The sequence below is a fragment of the Protopterus annectens genome, chromosome 5.part0, assembly GCF_019279795.1.
Source record: "Protopterus annectens isolate FY-2018-M chromosome 5.part0, PAN1.0, whole genome shotgun sequence".
NCBI lineage: Eukaryota > Metazoa > Chordata > Ceratodontiformes > Protopteridae > Protopterus > Protopterus annectens.
Window position 1 is genome coordinate 1810393547 of NC_056735.1, and position 27308 is coordinate 1810420854.

Consider the following 27308-nt stretch of genomic DNA (forward strand, 5'->3'; position numbering starts at 1 on the left):
TGCATTTGCTTCTGCTACTCCCAACATGGCAAATCAATGCCTAAGGGCATTAGGCCACATTCCACCAGAGCAGCAGCCACTTCAGCAGCCTTCCTCAGAGGAGTACCAACCAAAGACATTTTAGAGGCTGCAACCTGGAGTTCAGTGCACAATTTCACCAAGCACTACCACTTACCTCTCTACTCTAAGTCCAGAGCAGGCTTTGCCACTGCAGTTCTGCAGGGCCTGGTAGCCTCTCCTAATCCCATTTAGACCCAGCCACCTTTCCTCAGCTTTGGGATTCTACCCAAGTGTAATGACTGCAACAGTGCAACACGATGAACATAGTACAGTTGTGTACCTACCATAAATGTAGATGTTGGAGTATATTCATTGTTGCAGTCCAGGTTACCCACCCTCCATTCCCACTTTCTTGCTGGGACTTATCTATACTTTTCTATCCTATACAACCTATGTGGTGTATTTGCTTGTAAATGAAGGTTTTGTTTTTATTTCACTGTATGCTTTTATTAGCAATATGTATTGCCTACCTATTTGGGGGCACCTGACATCTGGGGCAGGAAAAACTGAAGAAAATGGCGTCAGCTGCATCTTGTATACCCCTGGCACACTGACGTCAGGGAAGAAGTGACAGCAACCGACACCGGACCTAGACTTTGGAACTCTGGCCGACTGCGGGTCGCCTGCCAGCAAGATAACCCAAGTGTAATGACTGCAACAAGTGAATACACTCGAACATCTACATTTATGGTAGGTACACAACTGTACTTTTTGATTCCTTAGAGGCCTCCTGCAGGGCCACAGTTACTGGATCTGTGATTAGGAGGCATGCCTGGTTAAAGGAACAAAACTTACCCGATCATGTTAAAGCTAAATTGCTAGATGCACCTTTACAGCACGAGTCTCTGTTTGGTATTAAGGCAGAAGAGGTTTTAAAGAAAATGGAAGACAAAGCTAAGTCTATGCAAACTGTTAGACTTCTTACAAGTACAGCCACCAAAATTCAGTAGACACTGGCCTACAAAAAAATTAGTGCTTTCCTGTGTCAGACAGAGCTCAAAGGGGCAAATCCAGACTCCCTAAGGGTTCCAGATACCAGGCGCAAGATTCTTACAGGTCAAAGCAATGGGGCACTTCCACCTCCAGATCTGGAGGAGATAAAGCGCAAACCTACAGAAAGCAATCCCAATGACTTCCCTCTGCCTTCACAGAGCACTTATCTTTTGGCAGCACCCATAGGGGGAAAATTAGCACTTTTTGCTCAAAATTGGCAGTTAATAACCCAGGACAAGTGGGTACTAAACATCATATCACAGGGATACAGATTCCATTTCCACACTCTGCCAATGGCAAATGGTTGGTCATATCTGCCAAAAAATCAATGGGCAGAGGCACAGAAACAGGTTATGTCCCTCATGGATATGGGGGCCATTCAAACAGTACCAGAAAAGGAAAAAGGACAAGGTTTTTACTCAAGAATGTTCTTGGTACCCAGAAAGGACAAGGCCTGGTGGCCAATACTGGATTTATCGATTTTGAACACATACCTGGACATTCCAAAATTCATAAGGCTGACTTTGCAGCAGCTTCTGCCCATGCTGGGCAAGAATGCTTGGCTGTTGACTTTAGACCTAAAAGAGGCATACCTGCATGTCCCAATAAGACAATCGTGCAGACGATACCTCAGATTCAAGGCTGGCTTAATGCATTACCAATTCTCTGCACTGCCCTTTGGCTTATCTACTGCGCCCAGGGTCTTTACAAAGTGCCTGGCACCAGTAATTGTATTTTGCAGACAAAGAAGTATACAGATATATTCTTACTTGGATGACTGTCTCATTCAAGCAGAGAACAAGGACATTCTTCTTCGACACCTGGCGTTTGTGAAAAGGCTTCTAACATGCCTAGGGTACACAATAAACGAAAAGAAATCACAACTGGTACCCTCTCAAAAGATAACATTCCTGGGTGCAAGCTTGAATACAACTGCCCAGATGGCTTACCTCACACCAGACAAACAAAGGCAACTGACTACTTACTTCAAACTGATGGCAACAAAAACCCAGTCTTCTGCAAGACAAATTCTGCAGGCTCTGGACTTCATGGCATCCTGCGTCCTACTGATTCCATATGCAAGACTGCATATGAGGAAACTTCAATGGTACCTGAAAAGTTTATGGAGTCAACATTCTCACAGTCTGGAAACAATGATTCCTCTCATTCCCTGCCTGCAACAGGAGTTTCTATGGTGGGCAAAGGCATGTCACCAAAACATGGGACGGCCATTCACTCTACCCACTGCCAGCCAAACTATGACAACAGACTCATCAGATTATGCCTGGGGGGGCCCACATGGCAGGAAGATGCATTCAGGACATATGGTCACCAAATCAAATGCATCTGCATAACCAGAAAGAGATGCTAGCTGTTCAAAATGCCCTAACAGCCTTTAAGGACTTGCTTCATCCAGGACAACTACTGATAAAGACGGACAACACCACAGTCATGTAGTATATAAACAAGCAAGGGGGCACACACTCATACCCCCTCTGCAGATTAGCCATAACACAGTGGAACACAGCTTTGACATACCAAATACATCTTCAAGTTCAATTCCTGCTAAGAAAACAAAACACTCTGGCAGACAATTTAAGCAGAAACCTTATGGACCCTCACGAGTGGAAACTAAATCCACAAGTCTTCAGCATGATAACAGAGAAATGGGGGAACCCAGGCATAGATCCATTTGCCTCTCCTCAAAATTATCAGTTGAAAAGATTCTGCACAAGGACTTATCACAGACAAGCATGGAAAGTGGAAGCCCTATCCTTCAGTTGGAAAAACCTATATGTTTACGCCTTTCCTCCTTTGCCTCTTCTCCCCAAGGTCCTCCTAAAAGTCAGACAAGAGAAACCAAAGATGATTCTAATTGCCCCAGACTGGCCATGCCAATACTGGTTACCCAATCCTAAGGAACTTGTCTCAGTACCCAGCTTGGACCTTGCCTCAAAGACCACAACTACTGTCCCAGCAAAACAATCAGATCCTGCACAATCAACTACAGACTCTGAACCTGGCAGCATGGCTGATCATGTAGTCATACAAACAACACCTCTCAGTAAAGCTGTGATGGATGTAATTTTGGAAGCCAGAAGGCCTAGTACTAGAAAATCTTTGCTGACAAATGGAAGAGATTCTGTGCTTGGAATCGAGCACAAGGAACTGATACAGCAGAACCAAATATTCCTCAGATACTACAATACTTAACTGAGATGCTGGACAAAGACCTATCTTTCTCATCAATTAAAATTCATGCCTCTGCCATATCGGCTCATTACAATACAGAGCCACCAATCTTTTCTCATCCTTTACTAAAGCAGTATCTTAGAGGAGCCAAAAATGTAAGGCCTCCTAGAAGATCACCATTGCCTGCATGGGACCCCAATTATGTGTTGGAAAAGCTCACCCTGCCTCCATTTGAACCAGCTGCTACCGCTGATATGAAGTTCTTATGGAAAACAGCTCTGCTTCTAGCAATTACTTCAGCAAGACGAGTTTCAGAGCTACAGGCCCTCATGGCTATTACCCAGACAGGGTATCTCTGAGGACAAATCCTACTTTCATGCCTAAGGTGGTTTCCATTGAGGGTCTTAACCAAACAATTCATCTGCCAAACTTTTATCCAGATCCGCCGAACAAGGGGGAAATAATTCTGTATTCCTTGGACGTACACAGACAACTAAGATTCTACTTAAGCAGGACTAAAGCTCTAAGAAAAACTGAGCAATTGCTAGTGACATATGCTGCGGGATCAGAGGGCAAGGCTATTTCAAAGCAGACAATTTCAAAGTGGATAAGCCACTGCATCCGTTTCAGCTACTTATACCATGGTAAACCTGTGCCCAAGGGCATTAGGTCTCATTCCACCAGAGCTGCAGCTACTTCAGCAGCCTTTCTAAGGGGAGTACCAACCAAATACATTCTAGAGGCTGCTACTTGAAGTTCTTTTCACACCTTTACAAAGCATTATCATTTGCCTCTTTACTCTAAATCTAGACAGGCTTAGCCACTGCAGTTCTGTAGGGCCTTATAGCCGCTCCTAATGCTGTTTAGCTCCAGCCCCCCAACCATAGCTTTGGGATTCTACCCAAATGTAATGACTGCAACAGTGAAACACGAAGAACATAGTACAGTTGTGTACACTTAACCATAAATGTAGATGTTCAAGTGTATTCACTGTTGCAGTCCAGGTTACCCTCCTGCCATCCCCCTGTCATTCTGGAGTTTATCTTTCCTTTTTTATCTTCTACAACCTATGTGGTGTATTTGCTTGTAGATGAAGGTAAAGTTTATATTGCTGCATGTGTATGTATATATATATATATATATATATATATATATATATATATATATAATTTTTTTTTTTTTTTTGCTACCTTTTTGGGGGCACCTGACATCGGGAACAAGAAAAACTAAAGAAAATGGTGTCTGCTGCATGTTTTATACCCCTGACGTCATGGAAGAGGAGAAAGCAACCGACGCAGGACCTTAGACTTTGGAATTCAGGCCAACTGAGGGCAACCTGCCAGCAGATTACCCTAATGTAATGACTGCAACAGTGAATACAGTTGAACATCTACATTTATGGTAAGTGTACACAACTGTACTTTTCAAAACACTGTTTCTGTTTCCACCCTACTCTTTAAATGATTCTTTCATTGTTCCATTCTTGCTCCCCTTCTTTTTTCCGTTTTCTCTTCTAAACTAGCACTTGACCCAACCCCCCCCCCCCAACCCCCCAGGTTTACTTTATATCGATGAGATGGTTGTGTTTGACCATATTGGCCATACAGCAACATCTGCAAGGTGACTTCCTTTCTCTTATCAAATGATTTAATAACAAAAAGCTAATTCTGAGCACTTCCAAAACAAAAACCGTGCTGTTTGACACTTCTTCTAAATGGCAGAATTACTCTGTCTTATCCACGATCATCTTGACAACCACACTGATCAAGTAATGTCTTTCAAATAGCTTGATATGTGGCTTGATCCCTCATGAAACCTTTACCTAGGACGAATACTGAAAAGTAAATTCCCTCCTATTTTAGTCCTATACAATTTCCCTTTTTCTCTCCAAACCAACCATTCTACTAGCACAACTTGAATATAGACTTCCAGTGGTTGCAACAGCACCCAAGAAAAACTCCTCCACCATCCAAACCGTACGCAACTCTATCTGCCATTTCATCACCATCTCCCCTAGAAGTAAGCATCATTCTGTTACACTTAATAAAGCCAATTGACTACCTATCCAACAATGTTCCTACCTTCTTCTTGGATCCAACTTTGCAAGCTACTCAAAAAGCACTCCTGTTCTTCCATATCCTCCAGCCTATTCATATGACTCCTCAGTTATAATCTAAGAAATCTTAACCACTTTGGTCCATTTCTTCAATGTCCCAGAACCAGACTTCATTGCACTAATTGTGCATTCTCCATCCTAGACCTCAAACTCTGGAAATCCCTCCCCACTAATCTTAAAGACCTCAACTCATACCCTTCATTCCATGCTCAGCATAAAGATCATCTCATGTCTAAGTCAGTGTACAAATGCTTTTTCTCTGGACACATTACCTAACCCCCCCACTCTCCTCTTCACCAGTCAGGTACCTTTATCTTCCTCACTTTATTTCTCTACACTAACATATGACATTTCTTCCCCATTGTGTATATGTTACTTAGTTATTTTCTGTGTTCTTACCTTAATTTTGCTATCTTTTACACATTGTGCACTATCCCATCATTATTTCACTCTCTTCTTCTTCTCTCTCTACTGTGACAGTCCCTGCCTGTTGTCCCTTACGCTGCATACTTTATTACTGTTATTGTTTCATTGCTATCTTTGCACAACATTTAGTTTGTATTTGTAATGCTACTTGTTAACTTGCTTGTCTGCCTTCTTTTTTTCAAGCTGTATTTGAACAGAGTAATGACACCTATTTTCATATTTATTTGCTTCATAATTATAGCCATTAACAAGAAAATAAGAATTAATGTTTCCCATATAACAAAGTAATTTCAAATTACCTGACTAGAAGGGATACTTTAGAGCTACACACAAGAATCTTATATTCATAACACATGCAGGAGGTTATAAATCAAAGTGGAAAGAGATGATGTTGAAATAGAGATAGTCTAAGCAGTAAGAAGAGGCTGGGATTTTAGATGCTGGTCCTTTAAGGATAACAATAGCTATGCAAAATATTATATTCATAAAGCAACAAAAGTATTCTAAGAAGCAAGTCAGCAGTAGAATGGAGGAAGGAGATTTTGCCAATAGAGACGAATGCAAGTAGGGAAGAGAAAGTAAGCAAGAGAGGGCTGAAATGTAGTGTGGAAATCTGACAAATGAATCTAGGTGTCATGATCAAATAACTAGTGAGGGAAAGATAAAGGAGTGGGATGAGGCAAAGCAGTATATTGGACTGCAAATTAGAGACTGCCTTTTTACCATAGATTAATGTCAGAGTATAGGCAAAGATAATGGGGTATGGGAGTGCTACATGAAAGATCAGCTCCAGATAAGTTTTTAGTTGAGTATAGAAGCTGCTGTTAAAAGGGGATAATTAGTATGTCTTGTAAAATATTGCATGATCACTGTAAGAATCAATCAGAGGGGGTTAGAAAAGATTGGGATGAGAGAGAGAGAAAAAACTAGAAAGGCAATTTACAAAAGAACAATGAGAGGACATGTCTGTGGCTACAAAGTATGGGAGAGTGTCCATGGGTTTTTTTTCCCTTAAATATGCAGCTAATGCTGGAACTGTGATGGAAAAGACGGAGGTAACTAGGAACATGTTTTTTTTGGGGAGTTTAAAAAAAAATTTGCAGATTTTAAAACTTTCCTACTGAGTACTTCATGAGAAATGTTTGGGGAGCAAATGGATGTAACTAAGAAAGTGATTCCTTTGAGTTGGGACACGGTATCTGAAGTGCCTAGATATAGTAAAGCCTTACTAAATTGAATGTTGGCTACCATAAAAACAATTACTAGAAAATGGAGATTGGAATCCAAACTGTATGTAATCGAAGTATTGAATATTGTAAAGGAGATAAAAGAACTGGAAGTGGTATCTTTAGAAAAGGCAAGGAGCAAATCACAGAAATAAGTGGAATTTGTAGGCACATTACAAGCAGAATAATGTTGAGGAGGAGAAGGACTGAGGTTTAAGGGAAGGCAGGAATTGTGCAGTTTAATTTTGGAGTGAATGCTAAATGCTAAAAAGATGATGTATACTACATGAAAATAATGAAAATGTCACTATGATCTGTTTTATTTTCTCGTAATGTATCTGTACCTACATCATTGTGTAAACTGTGATTTAAGAAAAAAATAGTAACAAAGTACGAAATCGATACTGGAAGCAGTCCTCACCTTGGAAGGCATTGACTTTTGTGCAGTCACAGAGACCTGGTTCAAGGATGTGGAGAGCATCCCGGCCATATTGGGCTACACACTTTCAGATGACAAACTGAAGGCAAGAAAACTAACTGAGGTGGTGTGTCAATATTCATTAAAGATGAATACTCCTCCAGATTAGTTAGACAGTATGATTCCCTGGAGATACTTCAGGTGCAGTTAACTGTTGGTAGGACACCTATTCTAGTCATTGCCAGCTACAGGACCCCCTCCATGAATCAGGGCACCCACTCTGCCTATTTGGATCTATTTGAGTCCATCAAAATACATCCGAACACCATGGTTTTGGGTGATTTTAACTACCCATCCATTGACTGTGTAAATTACTTGTGCGCAAACTCCATTTGCCTGGGCCAGCTGGTTGACACCCCAACAAAGGGTGCCAACATCCTAGGTGTGGTGCTTACCAATATGGGGGAACACTGTAGCACCCCCACTGTGAGGTCTTCCTTGGTGAGATCCGACCATAAATCAGTCTCATTCGAAGTAACTATCACACCTGACCCCCCCCCCCCAGCAGCAACTAAATTAAAAAAAACTTCACCAAAGCAGATTATAACCTCTTATAGGAAGGTATAAATAGCTTCACTGCACCTCCCCTCTCAGATGGAACTGGCAACTATGCCGAGTTCTTCACAAATCTTTTATAACTGCATTGACTCAGCCATACTTGATAGGACCAAAACAAGTTCCTCAAGGAAAAGCAAACCTGCCTGGTGGACAACTGCCATTAACAGCTTTTACAAAAAAAAAAAGAAGAAATTGCTGTCTAAGAGTAAGAGGGAGCAAGCCCTAAACTTGAAACACTCCCTCCTCAGCTTAAACAAGCAAATAAGACTTCCTGTGAAGTCCTCCAAAGCTAACTACAAATCCAAATTAGCGTCCTCAACTAAGGACAACCATAAGGCGTTCTTAAGACCCATATTTGTGCTGAACTGGTAGTTAATGATGCCAAATATACTGAGCACGTGGACATTGCTAACCTGTTAGCCAACAGATTCTGTGAAAACTTCACTCCCTTGTCCCTGCAACATGTACTCCATGACATCCCTACCACTTGTCCTCTACCTTGTATCTCTAAAGAGCAGGTCGTGAATGCCCTGTCTAAGGTCAAAAACATAGCATTTGTGGGACCTAATAACATCCCAGGCTGCATCCTACATGGGCTCAAACAAGAATTAGCAACACCATTGGGTACTCGTTTCAGTCATTGTCTAAGCACTGGCTTCATCCCAGCTGAATGGAAAAAGACCACTGTTATCCCCTGCACAAAGGTGGTGCTTCCACTAACCCCAGGAGCTATGGACCTGTTAGCCTGACTAGCCTTATCTGCAAGGCCATGGAGTGTATCATATTGGTCCTTATCAAGAAAGATATAGATAATCTCCAAACACTTGACCTTACTCAGTTTGGATTTGTCAAAGGGGGATCATGCCTACTAAACTAGGTGGACTTCTTTGAGAGAGTCACCAAGGCCCTTGACGAGGGGAAATCTGTGCATACAGCCTGCCTAGACTTAGCCGAGGCGTTTAACACTATCCCCACTGTGGCATCATTGACAAACTCACACAGCTGGGTATCAACCCATATATCATTAGGTGGGTCGCTAACTGGCTCACTTATGGAGCCCATACAGTCAAAATAGGGGAATCTACCTCCAACAGGAGTCCTATAACCAGTGGTGTTCCACAGAGATCAGTCCTGGGATCTCTACTGTTTGGAATCTGTATCTCTGAAGGACAAGCTAAAACTAAAGATCTATGACTGACAAAGTTTGCCGATGACTGCAAACTGGGAGTGGTCATAGAATCTCCAAATAATCTCAACATCCTACAAGAGGGTCTTACACAAAAAAATGATTGTTGCCAAAGACATGGCCTTAAATTCGATGCAAAACAATGTATTATCATCCCTTTCGGTAAGAGCAATGTTCCTGCTAACTGCCACATCAATAACAACACCCTAAATATGCACTCAGTGGTGAGAGACCTGGGCACACAAGTTGACAGCAGCTTTACCTTTGATCACCATGTCTCCGTAGTGGTAAGAAGGGCATTCTGTATTTCATATCTCATAAGTAAGGGCATTGCCTCCAGAAAAGAAGTTATAACCTCCCTGTTCTCTTGACTCACCAGGCCAATAATTCAGTACAATGTCCCTTTTGGTATGTATCTTTCCAATCACCTGCAGCAATTGGAGAGACCAAAAAGGTTGCTCACAAGGAAAATTCAACGTCTTCAGCATCTGTCCTATGAGGATTGTCTGAAGTCACTGTCATTTTATTCAGTTTCATACAGACTAATCAGAGGCGATATCTGCCTTGCATAAAAGGCGATCTTCGACCCTGCTTTATTGGAAGTGCTGCATATCCATAGGTAAAATGGTACATAGGTTACTTGCTCTAAAGGTCTTCACCTGGTATGTGACATTAATAGGACCTGCTGTAGGGACGGATTTGTCAGAGGTTACCACACCTTTGGAAGAGACTCCCACTTCACGTCAAGCAGTGCACCTCATTGGCCCTGTTCAAAGGCAGTCTGGACGATTAGATGAGTAAGTGTAAATTCACTGTGGAGGTTCCACCTGTGTCCCTCTTGGACAGGGGCAATAGGTGCTGATCATGGAAATAAGGGTAAACTTGGCTAGGCTTGAATGGGGCCCTAGGGTGATTAGCCTAGTAACCTCCTATGATCCTATATGGTTGGAAAATGTTTTCCAGGATGGCATCTCGAAACAGCAAGCAGCAAAGAGTCAAACTCATTTTACTCCTTGTTGTGGGCGCAAATAGAAGCAAAGTAAATCAAAGAATCAGTCAAGTTTGCAGAATGTGTAATTCAGTGGGATATTATGCTTGAGTGTGCTTTATTTTAAAAAAAATAGAATATTAATGCTGTAGATATTCTAGAGACAGAGAATATGACATCCAAAATGCTTGTGAGAACTGTGGAAATACTTTGAATTCTGTGCAAAGGAAGATCAATTGCAAAGCAATATGAAGTATGACAAACATCTAAAAAGCTGACTGGGAATTAAGCTTCATCAGAAAAATTGTGTATGTATAGTAAATATATTGCTTTTAAACTTGACACTGGAAACAGAGTAAAATAACATAATGGTTGAATTGGCATTAAATTGCAAACTAAACAGATTGTATGTGTACATGTCCTTATATTCACTGCTGCAGTATTCCTAATGTATGGGATTCCCTGTCATGGAAAACCAACATCTGGCCAATATACTAAAGCCTACTGTTGCTGTAAGGTACAACGAACGTCACCCTTATGCTCCTTGCATAGTGTAGGGCATAAAAGTGATGTTCAGGCATACCATCCTCAGAACAAATTTGCTGCTAGTCCAAATGCTTCTTCTGATCATTGGTCTGTTCGTCTGTATCCTTTTCCGCCAGTTCGAACACATTTTCTTTTCTCCAGTGAATGCCTACATCTTGTTGCTGAAGTCTGAGCCATTGCAGAGTACTCCATTGGGGCTTTGTTTTCTTTTTTTCTTGACTTTTTTGTTGCTGTTAGAGGTTAATGTCATCCAGGGGGGGTAAATGCCAGTGTGGAAGACATATTCCCCATAAAGACCACCACAATAGGTGTCTTTTCTGCCTAGGAGCTTCTCATGACCATACAACCTTTCCTTTTTGTCAGGCTTTTGTTCTGAAACCCTTTATAGAAAGATTTCTTCCCTTTCTTTGTATCTTCAGAACCAGTGTCTTAAGCTTATTGCTAAAGATACAATGGAAGGAGCTTCCTGCCCTGAGGATGAGCCATTGGGGAAGAAGGTGAAAAAGGTAAGACCAGAATCTTCCCTGTCCATCCTCTGCTGGGTGTTTCTCCTAAGGTCAGTGAGAAACCCAGAGGCTCTTCTGGTTATGTTGTTGGAGTCCTCTGTCACAACTGGGTTGGAGGCCAGTGAGGATCCGGCTGGTGGCATGTCCAACAAGGCTCTGAAGGTGTCCATTTCAGATGCTTGGGGGAACCACTACAGATTATTTCCAAGGGGCTTAGGGGGTTCCACATATTCTAGTTAGGGAAGAATTTCCTACTACAGGTATCGAATAATGTCCTGGTCAAAGTCTTCTAGGTCGGATGTTCCCTTAAAGAAGAAACAAAAAACGAAACATGTTCTTCTGCTCCTTGGGATCCGCACAGTGAGTGGCAGGCCTTAACATGGGGGTTGTTTCATGCATTAATATCATAAAAACCTCCTCAGAGTGGTTCTGTTCCTGCTTCTCCTTGGTCCTCTACTCCCTTTAAAAGGTCTAGAGAACAGGATTCTTCTGAGGAAGAGTTGGATTTTGATGAGGAATCCCTGACTTTACTTATATTCCTTCTCCTTTGGACTATGGGTCAGAGGAGGAGGAATCTAATAGTCCTGATACTTCTTTTGAAGAAATTGTTTAGGGGACATAATCTCTAGGATGATGGACTTTATTAAGTGAGGATTGTGCTCATGTCTCTGGTATCCCTAAGAGTTATTTTGAGTTGCTGCAGATAGAATCTCCTAAACCTTCTGCTATTCCTCCTGTTTTGGCTTCTTTGTTGGATGCTTTTTCCAATGTTTTTGAAGTGCCTGTTCTCTGTCCCCTGCTCCCAAGAAGCTTGATAGGTGTTATAGGGTGCCTGTGGATTGTAACTTTTTGTACAAATGTCCTGCTGCTTGACCCCTCTGTGGTGTCTGTACCTTCTGACAAGTCTTCTCAGTTGCCTCCTTCGCCCAAGTTACTGCCTTCTGACAAGGACAGCAAAACCATGGAAAGACTGGGTAAGAAGGTTTACACTTCTGCTACCCTAGCTTTTAAGGCTGTTAATTATCACACCCATATGCCTAGGTATGTGTTGGCTCTCCTTTCTCAGGCCTGTCAGCTTATTTCTGATTTTCCAGACTCTGAGGGCAAAACTTCTGCTCTTTCCTTGCTAGAGATTACTTCTCAATTGGTTTATCATTCTGTCAAATGTAGTTATGATGCAGCAGATGCTTCTTCTAGGGCTTCTGCTTTTGGTTCAGTGATGAGGAAATATTCCTGGCTTGGGCTTCAATCTTTGCCTGATGATATTAAGGCTATGTTGATGGATGTTCCTCTAGATAATAAACTTTTGTTTGGTGAAGCAGTTGCTGGTTTCTTTAAGTCGCTTCAGGGTAAGGCAAAGACCTTTCAGGAACTTGAACATGTGTTTGTTTCTCCTGTGCCTAAATTTCAGAGAAACTACCCCAATAAGCCAGCCTTCATTCATAGGCAATCTCGTCATTCTACTAAAGGTAAAATGAGTGGCAAGTGGGCTCCTCCTACTAAAGCCACTCAGACATCAGGGATTCAGAAGCCTCTTATTTGGACAATCTGCTAATTCAGGCATCCTCTCCAGAGATCCTTTTGCAAAGTCTTCAGTTTGCAGTTTTCCTTCTTCAAGCATAGTCGTCTTTGACTCCTTCTAAGGATCATGTCTTTCTGGGTTGCAGGATTCAGCTGGTGCCTATGCTGTCACCCCTGCCTTCTCCAAAGGCCTTAACTTTCATTCCCTTCTTGCAGTGTCTTCTTCCTCTAGCCTCCATTCGAGCCATGGAGTTTGAGAGCGCTGTGTTTCATGGCATCCACCATTCTAATGTTTTCTCTGGCCAAACTCCACTTGAGGAAGTTTCAATGGTTTCTGAAGTTAGTCTCGCTTCAAGATGCTCATCCTCTAGACTTTGTAGTTTCTCTTCTTCCTTTTGTCAAGAAGGAACTTCACTGGTGGAGTCAGCAGTTGTCTCTAGAATCCAGTGCTCCCGTTTCATCTTTCTCTTCCCTCTCAGGAACTGTTCACAGACACTTCAGTTGTGGGATGGGGAGCAGCTTTTGACTCCCTAAAAGTACAGGGTGTGTGGTTGCCTCCTCAGCAGAAGTAGCACATCGGTGTCAAAGAGATGAGAACTCTTACACTGGCTCTTCAGGCCTTTCATTCTCTCTTCTCTCTGGAGCCTTTCAAGTTATTCACAAACAATACCACAGTGATGTGGTACTTAAACAAACAGGGAGGAACAAGATTTTATCTTTTTTGCCGGTTGGCACTTCTGGTATGGGATCTTGCTGTGAAGTATCAAGTGACCCTTCAGGTAGTTTATATCCCTTTAGATCAGAGCATTGTGGCAGACACTCTGAGCAGGTCCTTAACTCAATCCCATGAATGGATGCTTTGCAGGGATGTGTTTTTGAACATTGTCCGCCAGTGGGGTACTCGTCAAGTAGATCTCTTTGCTTCCCCTTTGAACAGACACCTTCCTCTCTTTTGTGCCAGTGTCCCAGGTCCTCTGGTGTGGAAGGTGGATGCCCTCTCTTTTTCTTGGAAGGAGATGTTTCTGTATGCATTTCCTCCCCTTCCCCTCATTCCAAAAGTCCTGTTTTAAAATTCAACAAGATGCTCCCAAAATCTTGTGGCTCCCTTTTGGCTGTGACAGCATTGGTTCCCTCTGTTTCTGCTTTTAACCAAGAGCAGTCATCACAGTTTACCTCACAGGGTGGGATCTCTTCTCTGTCCTCACTTGTCCACTCATCAACGGACACTGTGGGTGATGGGATTTAGATTCCTCACAGAGACCTTTTTTCTGAGGACGTGCTACAGGTCCTGCAGGAAGCCAGGCAGCCCACTACTAGGAAATCCTACTGATCCAAATGGAAGAGGTTTTCTGTTTGTTGTCTGTCTCGTAACCTGGACCCACTTACTGTGGATGTTCCTTTGGTTCTGTCTTATGTGATTCATGCTGCTCAATGCTGGCTTGGCCTGTTCTGCTGTTAAGGACCAGTTGTCAGCTATCTATGCTTGTCTGTCTTTATCTCTGCTTCTAGCTTTCAGCCTAAACAATTCCTTAAAGGCGTGCTTAATATTAGACCTCCCAGGAAGCCTGTTCCTCTTCCCTGAGGTTTTAATTTTGTTTTGGAGAAGATGACTCAGGCTCCCGTTGAGCCTGCTGCTTCAGCTTCCTTGCAGCATTGTTCTTGGAAGACCGTCCTTTTGTTAGCTTTTACTTCTCCCAAACGCCAAACGTCCTCCTCCTTTGATATTTCATAAGGACAGGGTGTCCTTGCATACTAATCCTTCTTTTATGCCTAAGGTGGTTAATGAGTTGTCACTTAATCAGTCTATTCATTTGTCTGCTTTTTCCCTCACTGCAGTCTGACAGTGAGAAGGTGCCGCATATTTTGGATGTGCATGAAGAACTCAGATTTTATTCATATAATACTAAGACTATTAGAAAATCTGATCAGTTGTTTCTTTCTTTTCATCTTAGATCTTTAGGATTAGCTGTATCCAAGCAAATTATTTCTTCTTGGATTTCAGAGGCTATTTATTTTTATTACACTTTTCTCATGGCAAGAACCTTCCTTCTTCTGTAAAGCTTCATTATACTAGAGTTGTAGCTTCTTCTGGTGCTTTTTTCAAGGGGTTGGATACTAATTCTATTCTTGAAGCAGCTACCTAGACTACTATGCATACTTTTACCAAGCACTACAAGTTGGATGGTATCTCTAGAGCTAGAGCTGGTATTGCTAGGGCCATTATTCTGTGTGGCTTCCTAGAGGGCTCTACTGCTCCTTCCTCATCCCAAGTTTTTTCTTAGCTTTGGCACTCCCTCATACATTAGGAATACTGCAACAGTGAATGTAAGGACATAGTACAGTTATATAAAATCTTACCAAAACAGTTGATGTCCTTGCCTTCACTGCTGCAGTATTCACTCCCTCCATCCCCCTAGTCCATTTCCTTCCTGGATGTACAGGTTACCCTTGGGTTTTCTTGCACTGGTGTTCCTACTGGGGCATCAGTTCTGAGGATGGTACACCCGAATCTCAGCTTTTTGCCCTACTGTATGCGAAGACCATATGGGTGATGTTCGGGGTACCTTAAAGCAACGGTAGGCTTTGGTATGCTGGCCAGATGTCAGGCTTCCACAGCAGGGAATCCCTTATATTAGGAATATTGCAGCAGTCAAGGCAAGGGCATCTACTGTTATGATAAGATTTTACACAGTTGTACTTTGATTTATTCAGGGTATAAAGTGACGCCTGTGGGTCAGATCGTCAAATCCATCTGTACTGCAGATCTGTAGCTGTTGCCATGGGCAGTTTGGTATTCCATCAGCCAGAGTTAAGGAGGAAGAAAAGCAACAAAAAAGTCCTTTGGATTTGAGGACAAAACAAAAGTTTTTTCCCTTGCTTTACATAAATAGCTGCTGTGTTGCTGTAGCTCTTTCCTGTGTCTCCAAAACAAACAGCATCAAGCAGCTATACTTGCTTTTTGCTGCAGAAGCTAAACACACCATACATGCAAATATATACCAGCAAGAAGTATTTTATTTACACTGTAGCTGTTTAAGTGACTCCTGGTAATCATGCTGCCATGCAGAGACCAGTAAGGAGTGCTGTAGAAGAGGTGCTAAACAGGTTGCACCCAGGGCTTCTACCCCCTTTACCCCACTGTGGTTTTGCTGAGATGTTTCTGAAAAAATAAAGTATGCTTGATCTGCAAGCTCAGTTTAAATCACTGTCGAATACTTGGTAAAGATACATGTGCATCTTTGGGAATGAATAAGAGAATTTGTGTTGTAGAAGTGGAAAATGGTTATAAAAATGTAAACTACAATAATTGTAAACATAAACGAATGATGAGGGTGTAAATTGTGTTATTTTATTTTGAATTTATTAATCTGGGTATAGTGCTGGTTCTGCTGGGCCATTTCATTTCTCTGCCCAGGAAAAACACAATAGTTACATGACATATGCAGAGTGAATGACAAAATCCAATATTTACATGTTATATATATAAAGTGAATATTATAATTGGCTTGAGGGAGTAAAGGCAGTAGATAAATGACATTACATACTGAGTGAGTGAAAATAATACAATATTTACATGCATTATATAGAGAGTGGAAATCAGAGTTGGCATGTTGAAAGATTCACAATCAGAAGTAGAGTCAGAGCAAGATACATAAACGGAGGTAGGGAATGATGAGGTTAAGTTATATGACCAGAGAGAGATAGCAGTTGCGTTTTCCTAGGGTCTTGAAATATGCTTTTATTTGTGAACTGAAAATGGGCTAAGGGAAATGATCTTTAAGAAAAGAAGGGAGAGATTTCCACAGTTTCGGACCAAGGACTAAGAAAGCATAATCTGTGCATTGTAGCCTAGTTTGCAGGGTTGGAAGAGTGGTCATGAGTGGTTAAAGATGTCAGTTTACCAGTGGTTAATAGATGGCAATGGTTAGATGAGTTAAATAAGCAGTACAGTGAGTGTGCATGTGCACAAGACGATGATACACTCAGGTTTGGAGAAACAGGCAGTGTAATTTGGTTACTTGCAGAGGCAGCCACTGCAGTGTGAGTGGGAGCAATAGTAAGCCAGAAACAGTACAGATGCAATCGAGGTTAGATAGAATAGATATGAATTGAATAAAAATCAGAAGTTTGGAGTTTATTCAGCCAAAAGATATTTGGAAAAAAATGTAACAAGTAAACCAAATGAAAATAGGCAAAGACCAAAACACGGCTGAATATGATCTGATGAAGCAATATTTATGAACAGAAGGTACATGGTTTGATTTTCACCTATGGGGAATTGGCTAGGCTTAAAATGGCAGCTATACTAGTACTTGCCTATGAAGAAGCTGTACCAAGTACAAGATACTGATAAGTTATAAAACAACACCCAAATACTCGTATTGAAATTAAACAAAAGGACACTCATTACAGCTAACTGAAGAAATCAAATCAAATATTTTATTATCAGTAAAACATACATCCTTTACACAATACCGGAAAGTTTTTAATTGGAAATGCTTGCACAGAGCATTCTTAACTTCAGATAGAATTACTAAAATGAATTCTTCCACAAAGGGAATATGTTGGAAGTGTGAGCAAATACACAATGCAGATTGGAATCGCATTTTTTTCGACAGTGTTAAAATTAAGCCATTTTGGAATGGTATTAAAACTTTTTGCAAGCTTTATTTAATGAATCGCTTAACTTATTTAAAGCTGTAGTATTATTAAATGTATATGAAGGTCCTCAATTGAATGAGTCAAATCTGTATCTAGTTTGGCAATACTTGCAATCTCAAGGAAGTGTATAACAAGAAGATGGAATATAAACACAATACCAACTTTGGAAGACTTCTACAGCCTACTGAAGAGCACAGCATTGTTATAAATTAAAGAATTAAGGATTCACCCTAAACCATTTATTAACAATCCATGGAAAAACGTCTTGTCATTGATTGACACTTTACAATAACTGAACAGATGCACTTTGATAACTGAGTTGTTATACCTATAAAGTAATTCTATGTATTGAGCTCTGTTACAGTGTCAGGTTGTTGTAAATAGTGTACATAGTTATTTAAGATGTTATATACAAATACTATGGAATTTATTCAACTGTATTTGAAAAATACAAAATTTGTGAGAAAAAAAAGATGTTGTACCAATGGTACATCCACCATGCTGAGTAAGTGTAGCTCTGGAGAAAAAACAGACTGCACAAAAGCTTAAAATTGTCTCTCTCTGCATTGTCAACCTACTTTACTTTATGTCCCTCAGGTGGCAGTTAACTTTTCTTTTTTTATGAGTTTTGCTAGAGGAGTTTTCCATCTAAAATCTTCAAAAAGACAAGTTTTAACATCCTTTGGATTGACGCTTATGCATGAAAAATTAACTGTGCTTTTATTTCAGCCAGAAGACCCGGTGGATTTGAATTAACATTCACATAAACCTGTTCTCTTAGTGGCATTTACCTTTGGAAGAAAAGCTACAAAATTTGCAAACATCGATGTGCAGTGTTTTATAATGAGAAGTGCCATTGCTCAAAACTTACAGTTTGTATATTCCAAATGTAGTAATCTTGTTTTCTTGAATACATCATTTCCACTGTTTCATTTTGCCAGAATGCTGAGGAATAGACTTTGGATGTGCACAGGCAGTTAAGATACTGTATCTGATGGGCTCATTCTGTAAAAGAGTGATTACTGATTACAGAGCAAATACTGTCAATGTGACCATCCCATTGCATTGCCTTTTTTGTATAAATACAGCAAATACTTTGAAGGCCCAGTTTGGGCTTATCCTTTAAGAGCTTGCAGCTACTGTTGTAGTATGTTTTAGGGATGTTTCTAGAGGATGTTTTAGAGCAGTGATGGCGAACCTATGACATGCTTGTCAAAGGTGACACACCAGCGTTCACCAACACCCGAGTTACCAATGAAACTGAATGAACAAAAAGTATGTGAGCCTGTATTTATCTAATAAAACTCAGCAACAAAAAAGTCATTAATTGATGTTAATCAAATCAAATGCTGTGTTCCATGTTTTTTTTTTCAGTTCTGTTCAAAATTACTATTTAGGATAATTTTATGGTGTACTATTTTAAGCCCAATTATCAGTGCACATATCGTTTTCTCTATTGTAAGTCACTGATTTTTCATTTACTTTTGTAATACATAGCAGCACACGATTGGACTGTATTATTTTAAATAAATGAATAAGTAAATAATTGTTTCTCTCTTGTGTGTATGTGTGTGTGTAGGGGGGGGGGGTGACACACCAGCAGAGTCAAGATAGGCATTTTCCAAATTTTTGACACGCCGAGCCCAAAAGGTTCACCATCACTGTATTAGAGGCAGCAGAAACTTGTACTGACCCTGCATTCACTAAACGCTACAAGTTAGAAGCTCATGCTAGGAGTAGAACAAGCTGTGATATAGCTATGCTGCTGGGGATTTTATAGCAGTCCATAATGGAGGAATTGTTTATTAGTGTTTAAGATTCCACCCAGATGACATTACTGTATACTGCTACTGTCACTTTCCATGAAATTAGATTGCACAGGCCTATGAGGTTACTCACCATAACAGCAAATATTTAAAGTGTGTTCACTATAGCAATAAAGCCACCGTCCCCCTTTCCCACTCTTTACATAATTGGATTACCTATTAGCTACATATCTTAATGTAGGTAGGCGGTAGTACATAATTGTTATTGCTCAAAACTTTTATTCGAGGGCATAGCCAAGATTTTTGGAATTGTATGCCATCTTCCAGACCAAACCCACACATTGCTTGTTTCTTAACAGTATACCTTTTCAGTATTTAAAAATCCTAAAATAGTAGGCTGTTACTTTTTGGGAAAAAAAAAAACTATATGACCACAAACTTTGTCAACTGTGCCATTTAAAAATAAATTCTAACACATCTGATCTCACACCTCACAAAATTATGTTTTGGCAAGTGTATACCATGGTGTACCTAATATGTACTTGGCTGTACCCTTGCTTTTTACTGTTTAAGTATACTACCTACCAGTATACTGGGGATGGTCTTGCCATGATTAACTGAAGTAGACAGATGCCAGTGCAACTTGTATGGCTGCATCATGCCACACCACTTGACTGCCTCTGTTGGCACAAGACTGGAGTTGACTTTTACAGGGAAACAGGACATCTCTGATAAATTGCTGGCTTGACACAGCCTCAGTTATAGTAAACTCAAACGTTCTGATTTACTGTTGCAGTGATCTTTCCTTGAAGGTATGTTAGTGAGCACTTCACAGAATACTTTGTCTTATCCTGAAATGTGTGTTTATTCATTGCTGCTATCTGTATTCCATAGAGTGGTGGCCAGTTTAAGATACCAAAGAAGAAACAGACAACAGCTGCTAGTGATGTGCAGATGCATTCTCCTCTGTCACGCCTCTCCGAGTCTGAATATGGGAATGGCAGTTTGCTTGAGGTAGGATTTTATGAATGTTTTGTACCAGTGACAATGTCTACTGCATTTACTTTCCTTGCTGTCTTTTACTGTTATGATTATTATTGTAGAAAGTATCCAAGATAGGCCATCCGCATTAATCATTTAGTTACTGTTGTCCTTCCATTTTACCTCTTGGTCAGAATCATAGAAATGTAAAAATGTCACTATAATTAGGCTGATTTTTGTAATGAGCTGCTTGGAGTTTGATATACTTACATCTTATAAATCCATACATGTCTATTTTCAAGTTTTGCTGCTTAATAAACATTTGTGTAGTAGTCGGATAGTAGTAGATATAATTTTCTTATTTCCTTATTACTATAAAAATAAGGCAAAATATGAAAACTGCCTATTGTCATGTTATATGTTTCCGTTAGTGTTGGATTACCTACTACTTACCTAAGAACCTGTCTGCAGACCCATTTCAAGCCTAGCCAAAAAAAAAAAAAAAAAGAAATATATATTCAAAATTTCCCTCTAGTTTCAAGGTGGGCATGACCGGATACACTAGAAGAGAAAATGAGGCTGCCCATCCAATTATCTAGGTCTGCCAGAGAAATGGCTGACAATCTTCTCTTGATAACAAAGATTTTTGATGCCACTGATCTTTTTATTTATGAATCTCTGAGTTCCCTCAAGTTCTGTGATATGTTTGGATAAATGCATGCTGAAAAGTACATTATATTCAATAATGGGTCAGATTAAGATATGAGTAAAGGAGAATCCAGACTTCTTTGGATCTAGTGGAGATGCCTTTGGAAATTAAATGGACCAGATTAAAGGATTTCTGAAATACTGTGGAGACATGATGGTCAGTTTTATTTATTTTATTTTATTTTACATTTGTTAACCGGGAAATTCCGACTGGACCAGGTCCATTTTCAGTGGAGGCCCGGGGAGAAAAGCTCCAACATCAATTTATACAAATACAGTACATCCAGCATAATACACAAAACAGGTTACAATAATGTATGCTGAGCATAGTAATGTAACAAGAATTAATAAAAACACTCCAGGTAAAAGATATAGAACATGGGTAAAAAGACAATGTCAGTCATACTTTGGTAAGAAAAGAAAATATATCAAGTAAGATTCTACAGTTAAAAGTACCCTTTCAGATGACCAAGCCTACAGGGGATCAGAGCTCCAGCATGTGATCAGAGAGGAATTTGGGGAGTTAATAGTAGTATGGGTAGGGTTATGTGATACAAGGGCATAACCAGGTACTAAGAAGGTGCGATTTGAGGGAGTTTTTGAATATGGATGTGGAGGGGGCAGTGGACACGGATAGGGGAAGAAAGTTCCAATTTCTGGCAACGGTGTGGGAGTAGAGTGCTTTCCCTGCATTATTGTTAGCCCTGGTGATGGAGAGGAGAGATTTTTCACTGGATTTTAGGTACCGGTTTGCATTATAGATAGTAAGTAGGTTGGATAATGAGGGGTTTTTTTCAGGATATTTGAGAATATTGTAGGCTGTGCCCAGCTGGTGATAGTTAAGTAGCTGTGGTAGCTCAAGCCATTTTAGTTCTTTTAGTGCAGCACAGTGATGGGTTCTATAGGTTGAGTTAGTAGCAAACTTGGCTATTTTATTGTAGCATGATTCTAGTTTGTCTAGGTCACACTGTCTGATTTGGGTAAAGATTGGTGCTGCGTATATTAGAGTTGAGAGGAGGTGGCTTTGTGCAAGAGTGACTCTTGCTTTTTGTGAGAGAAAAAGGACTTGTGTCTGTATAGTGAGCCTAGTTTTTTGTGTACTAGTTTTATGGTATGTGAGATGTGAACATCAAAGTGGAGATTGTCTATTTCAATGCCCAGATGTTTGGTGTGGTTAGAAGGGGAGATGGTGGTGCCGTCCTTAGATGTTATGGTAAAGGAGAGTTTTTTTTTATCTATTAGGGGTAAATAGTAACAGTTTTGTCTTTTTGGGATTTAGAATTAGTTGGATACCCGATATCCATTTTTCTACTGAGATAAAGGTATCTTAAGTGAGTGTATGTAGGGTGGTGGGAGATGAGGCAGAGCAGATCAGGGTTGAATCATCCGCATATTGTATGAGTGTGGCATGTTGTGTAGAGCATTTGAGGTTATTTGTGAAAATAGAGAACAATAGCGGGCCCAGTATAGAGCTCTGTGGGACTCCTATGGTGGTTGGAAGTTGTGTAGACAGAGTTCCTTTCCACTGGACTGATTGTTGCCTGTCAGACAAGTAGCTTCTGAACCAGGCCATAGTAGAGGAGGTGAAGGATAATGATGTTAGTGAGTCTAGTAGGATGGAGTGGGAGACCATATCAAATGCTTTTGAGAGGTCTAGGAAAATGGCCGATACATATTTGTTATCATTCCTGTGAAGGATAGAAGGGCTGTGGTAGTGCTGTGATGTGGACGGAAACCATGTTGTGTGGTAGATAGTAGATTGTGTGTGTTAAGAAATGTCATCACTTGCAAGTGGATGCATTTCTCAAGAATTTTGGATAAGGGGCAAAGGATGGCAATAGGTCGGTAGTTGGAGAATTCATAAGAATTACCTCCTTTATGGAGAGGAATGATGTGAGATACTTTCCAGAGTTTGGGTATGTAGGATTCTAGTATGGAGCGGTTGATAAGGATGGAGACAGGATATGACAGGGAGTCACTAGCCATTTTTAGGTATGCAGCAGGTATGTTATCAGCTGCTAGTGTGGTTGGCTTTAGTTTTAGGAGGAGTTTTTTGATAGTTGAGGTGGGCACTGGTGATAGGCTGAAAGAGGAGGTGGTGTGGGATAGGTTAGGTTGTGACTGAGGTAGACTACTTTTGGTTATTTGACTGGATAGGGTTAAGATGGATTTAGTAAAATGGTTATTAAATTGAGAAACTATGTCTAGGGTATTGTTAGTAGAGATGGGTGCTGGGGTTGTGGTTTTGCCTGGCTTTAGTAGGGAGTTAATGGCATGCCAGAATTTTTGTGGACTATTTGAATATTTCCTTTGGGAATTGTCAACAAGAGTACCCACATCCCTTACAATAGTGTCTGATTGGAAGGATGCATCTCCTATATGGTAAACAAAACTTTTTTTTACCATAATGAATGATGCTACATTTTTTTAGACTTAATTTGAGACCATTGTCCTTAAACCAACTGTTAAGTGGTCTAACCATGTTGGAACAATTGTGAGTCAGTTGAAGCTCGAATACAACACACAATCTACAGTCATCTGCAAACTTTAACCATAGTTCAGAAGTGCTGGTCTGAAGTTCTGAGAAGTATATGTCAAATAGGAGAGAGGCCAAAACTGAGCCCTGTAGTATTGTAGTATATCACTGGTAACTTGTTGCTTTTCAGAAATGTCACTTGCTACTGTAACCACATGGGTTCGGCCAGACAACCAGTCAGCTATCAATCACACAATGCAAGGATTTAGATAAAATGTAAATTACATCTTTATTATAAATTATCAGTAATGCCTGCATGGGAAACATTGTCAGAGGCATTGGGCAGGTATAGATAGGCTGTATTTATTTTATTTTATATTTGTTGACCGGGAAAGTCCGACTGGGCACAGGTCCATTTTCAGCGGAGGCCCAGGAAGAAAAGCTCCACTTAAACAATCTAACAAATAACATTTTATGAATTACAACACTTTCTTCTAAATGCATACAATATTATACAAAAACATATTTTACATTTCTTCACAGATATATGTATAGATACAATTATTGTATTCTAGAGGTATTCCAATTGTATGTAGGGATATGTTTAACTGTCTTCAGAGATGTATAAGTAGATATGAACAGAATAGAACATTGTTAGTTAAGAATTAATGTACAGAGGCTAAGCACTGTTAGGTGATCCTTGGTAGAATCATTGTATCACTGCAAATGTAGTGGATTAGCCTGGGGAGTCACATGGGCATGGCCAGTTGTTAAAGTAGTGGGTTTTGAGTAGTTTTTAAATTGTGGAGCAGAACTTGTAGAAGTTGTGTTTTCTGGAATGAGTTCCAGACATTTGGAGTAGAACAGGCAAAAACAGATTTGCCAGCCTCATTCCCATGTTTGATAACATTTGTGATTTTGGTCTGTTTGTCTTAAGGCTTGGGTGGTGGTGTAGGGTTGTATTAGGTCTTGTAAAATGGGGGGTTTATTTGGGAGGCAGTATAGTTTGTGGGCTGTGGAGAGTTGGGTGGTAAGAAGTAATTGAGGCATCTCAAGCCAGTTGAGTTGTTTGAGGGAAAGACAGTGGTGGGCTCTATTAGAGGCACCTGTGGCAAATTTGGCAGTCTTGATGTAGCAAGATGCCATTTTGCTTTGTTCACTGTGGCGAAGTTTAGTCAGGATTGGGGAGGCATACAGTAGAGTGGATAATAGGTGGGTTCTGGCAATAGTTGCTTTGGTATAATTGGTCATGAATTGCTTATTCCTATACAAGAGACCTAGCTTTTTGTGAGCTTTTTTGATTGTTTGGGCTATGTGTATATCAAATTTGAGTTTATTGATTACTGCTCCTAGGAGTTTAGTGTGTGCTGTTGGGGTGATTGCGGTATTGTCCTTGGAGTTAATGATGAAGTCATTGAGTGCAGGAGATCTACCTGGGCTGAAGAGAATTAGTTTTGTTTTTTTGGGATTGAGTAAAAGTTTTATGGTAGAAAGCCATGCTTCAGCCAGAGTGAAGTTGTGTTGTGTTATTGTTTGTAGCTTGCTTAGGGTAGGGGCAGCACAAATGATAGTAGTGTCATCAGCATATTGCACTATAGAGGCAGAAGGAGAGAAAGCAGCTATCTGATTTGTAAATATGGAGAATAGTAAGGGACCAAGAATGGAGCCTTGAGGGACTCCAATAGATGCAGGTAGAAGGGAGGATAGTTGGTCCTGCCATAGAACTGCTAGCTGTTGGCTTGATAAATAGCTGCTGAGCCATGATATAGTGAGGGAGTTTAGGTTAAGGGTAGATAGAGTTTTGGGAAGCATATTGTGGTTGACCATGTCAAGGGCCTTGGATAAGTCTAAGAAAACAGAGGATACAAAAAGTCCGATGTTTCTGTGGGTGTTGATTATATTGGTATAGGATAATAGGGCTGTTGTGGTACTATGGGAGGGCCAAACCCCATGTTGTGATGCTGATATAAGGTTATTTTCTTGAAGGTATTGCATTAGTTGTGTATGTACTACTCTTTCAAGTATTTTTGATAAGCGTGATAAAATTGCAATTGGCCCGTAGTTGGAGAGCTCAAGGGAGTTTCCACCTTTGTGGAGTGGAGTAATACGAGATATTTTCCAGAGGTTAGGTACTTTAGATTCAGATATGGATCTGTTAATGAGGATAGACATAGGGTAAGATATGGCATCAGCTGATAGTTGAAGGAAATCAGCGGGAAGTTTAGCAGCAGCCAGTGTGGTAGGAGTTTAGTAATGAGTTGTGTGGGTGCTGGTGAGAAGGAGAAGCTGGGGGGAGGTTGTGTAATAGGGGTAGTAGTGGTTGGTGAAGGAGTGTGAATGGTGGTGCTATTTAGGGTGTTGGATAAGACTAGGACTGTTTCGGCAAAAAATTGGTTGAATTGGGTAGGGATGTCCTCCTTGTCGGTTGGTACTATGGATGTGGGAGTGCTGGTTTTACCTGGGTGCAGTAATCTATTTGAGGCCCAGAATTTCTGAAGATTGTGTGAGTGTTTGTCTTGCAAGGTTTTATAGTAATTGGTTTTATCGAGTTTTATACGTTTTTTGGTCTTCTTCCGGACTGCTAAGAATTGTCTTGTGGTGGTGGTTTTAAGTTTATGAAATTGAGCCCAGGCTTTATCTCTATCCTTTATTATGGTTCTGATTTCTTTTGTTAGGCAAGGGGCTTAGTTAGTTTTAACTCTGATGGTATGGGCTGGTGCATGACGGTTTAGGATTTTGAGAAAGGTTGAGTTAAAATAGTCTACTGCCTCATCTAGGGGTAGGCTTTAAGGGGAGACCAGTCACAATGTTTTAGTTCGTTGTTTAGGTCCTTGGTTTTGAAGTTTTTTTGTTGTGTGCTATTCTGAGGATGGGTTGGGTATAGTGTTGGAATTTATTTATAATAAGGTAGGTTGGTTGGTCGTCGCTTAAATTGTCAGGTAGGCAGCCTGCCTGGTTTGCCAAGGTGTGGTCAGACAGAAGTATCCAATCTAAGATGGATTGTCATTTGGTTTTCTTATCAAATCTTGTGGGGGGTATCTATGACTTGGGTAAACCCATGTAGGTTAATGTGGGTGGAGGGATTGTATTTGGTACAGTCAGACCAGTCAATATTAAAACCCCCTAGGAATATGGTCTCATGAGAATGGGAGATAGTTATCCAGTGTAGCAGGTTCTCCATAGTGTCAGTATTGTTTCCTGGGGGGGGGTTATAGGCACCTGCTATGACTGTGTTTTCTAGAGTTTAGTTTTAATTTAGCAAGAATGAGTTCTATGTCATTGACATCTTGGGAGTTGTGGTTAAGCTGTTCTACTGTGAGATTATTTTGAAACAGAATGGCTACACCTCCTCCTTTTTTCCCTTGCCTATCTTTCCATATAATATTGTAACCAGGGGGTATTCTCTCATTATCATGGTGTTCTGTTCTAAGCCAAGTTTCTGTAAGTATGGCTAAATCTGGTCTGTATAATGCCAATAGTACATGGAGGTCCTGAACTTTGTTGAGTATACTTGGTACATTAATGTTTAAAAGCAGAAGAGAGGAGGTTGGTCTGTTATAAAGAGGGTTTGGTTGGGTTAGGTCTGGGTGGAGTGAAGTAATGGGTCCTGGGTTGGGGTGTATATCTCCACAGCAAGAGAGTTTTAGAGTTGGGTATAGGTAGAGCTTAAGTAGTTTTTGTAGTATTTTATTTTGTTTCTGGGATAAGTAGGGGTTAATTTTGTTTGTTGGTTTATAATTAACATAGGGGTTGAGTTGGGGTAAGGTCAAATGGAGATATAGGGAAGTGTGTTAGCTTTAGTGTATTGGCTGTAGTTTCTGTTTGCCACTGAGTTGGATAGGTGAGATGAAGTTGTGTGTGGTAGGATGTATGGATGCATAATAGGAGAAGAACCAAAGTAATTAATGTATAGAAAGC

The 27308-nt window shown here is 40.5% G+C and overlaps 1 protein-coding gene across 3 annotated transcripts in view; it reads left to right on the plus strand.

The window, feature by feature from the left end:
• Positions 1–27308, plus strand: part of SENP7 (SUMO specific peptidase 7) — a 2310641-nt gene that overhangs the window by 370177 nt on the left and 1913156 nt on the right. For all 3 annotated transcript variants that reach the window (XM_044071599.1, XM_044071598.1, XM_044071600.1), the window contains exon 5: positions 20120–20239. In XM_044071599.1, coding sequence (XP_043927534.1) covers positions 20120–20239 — 120 coding nt within the window. The remainder of the gene's footprint in view (positions 1–20119; positions 20240–27308) is intronic.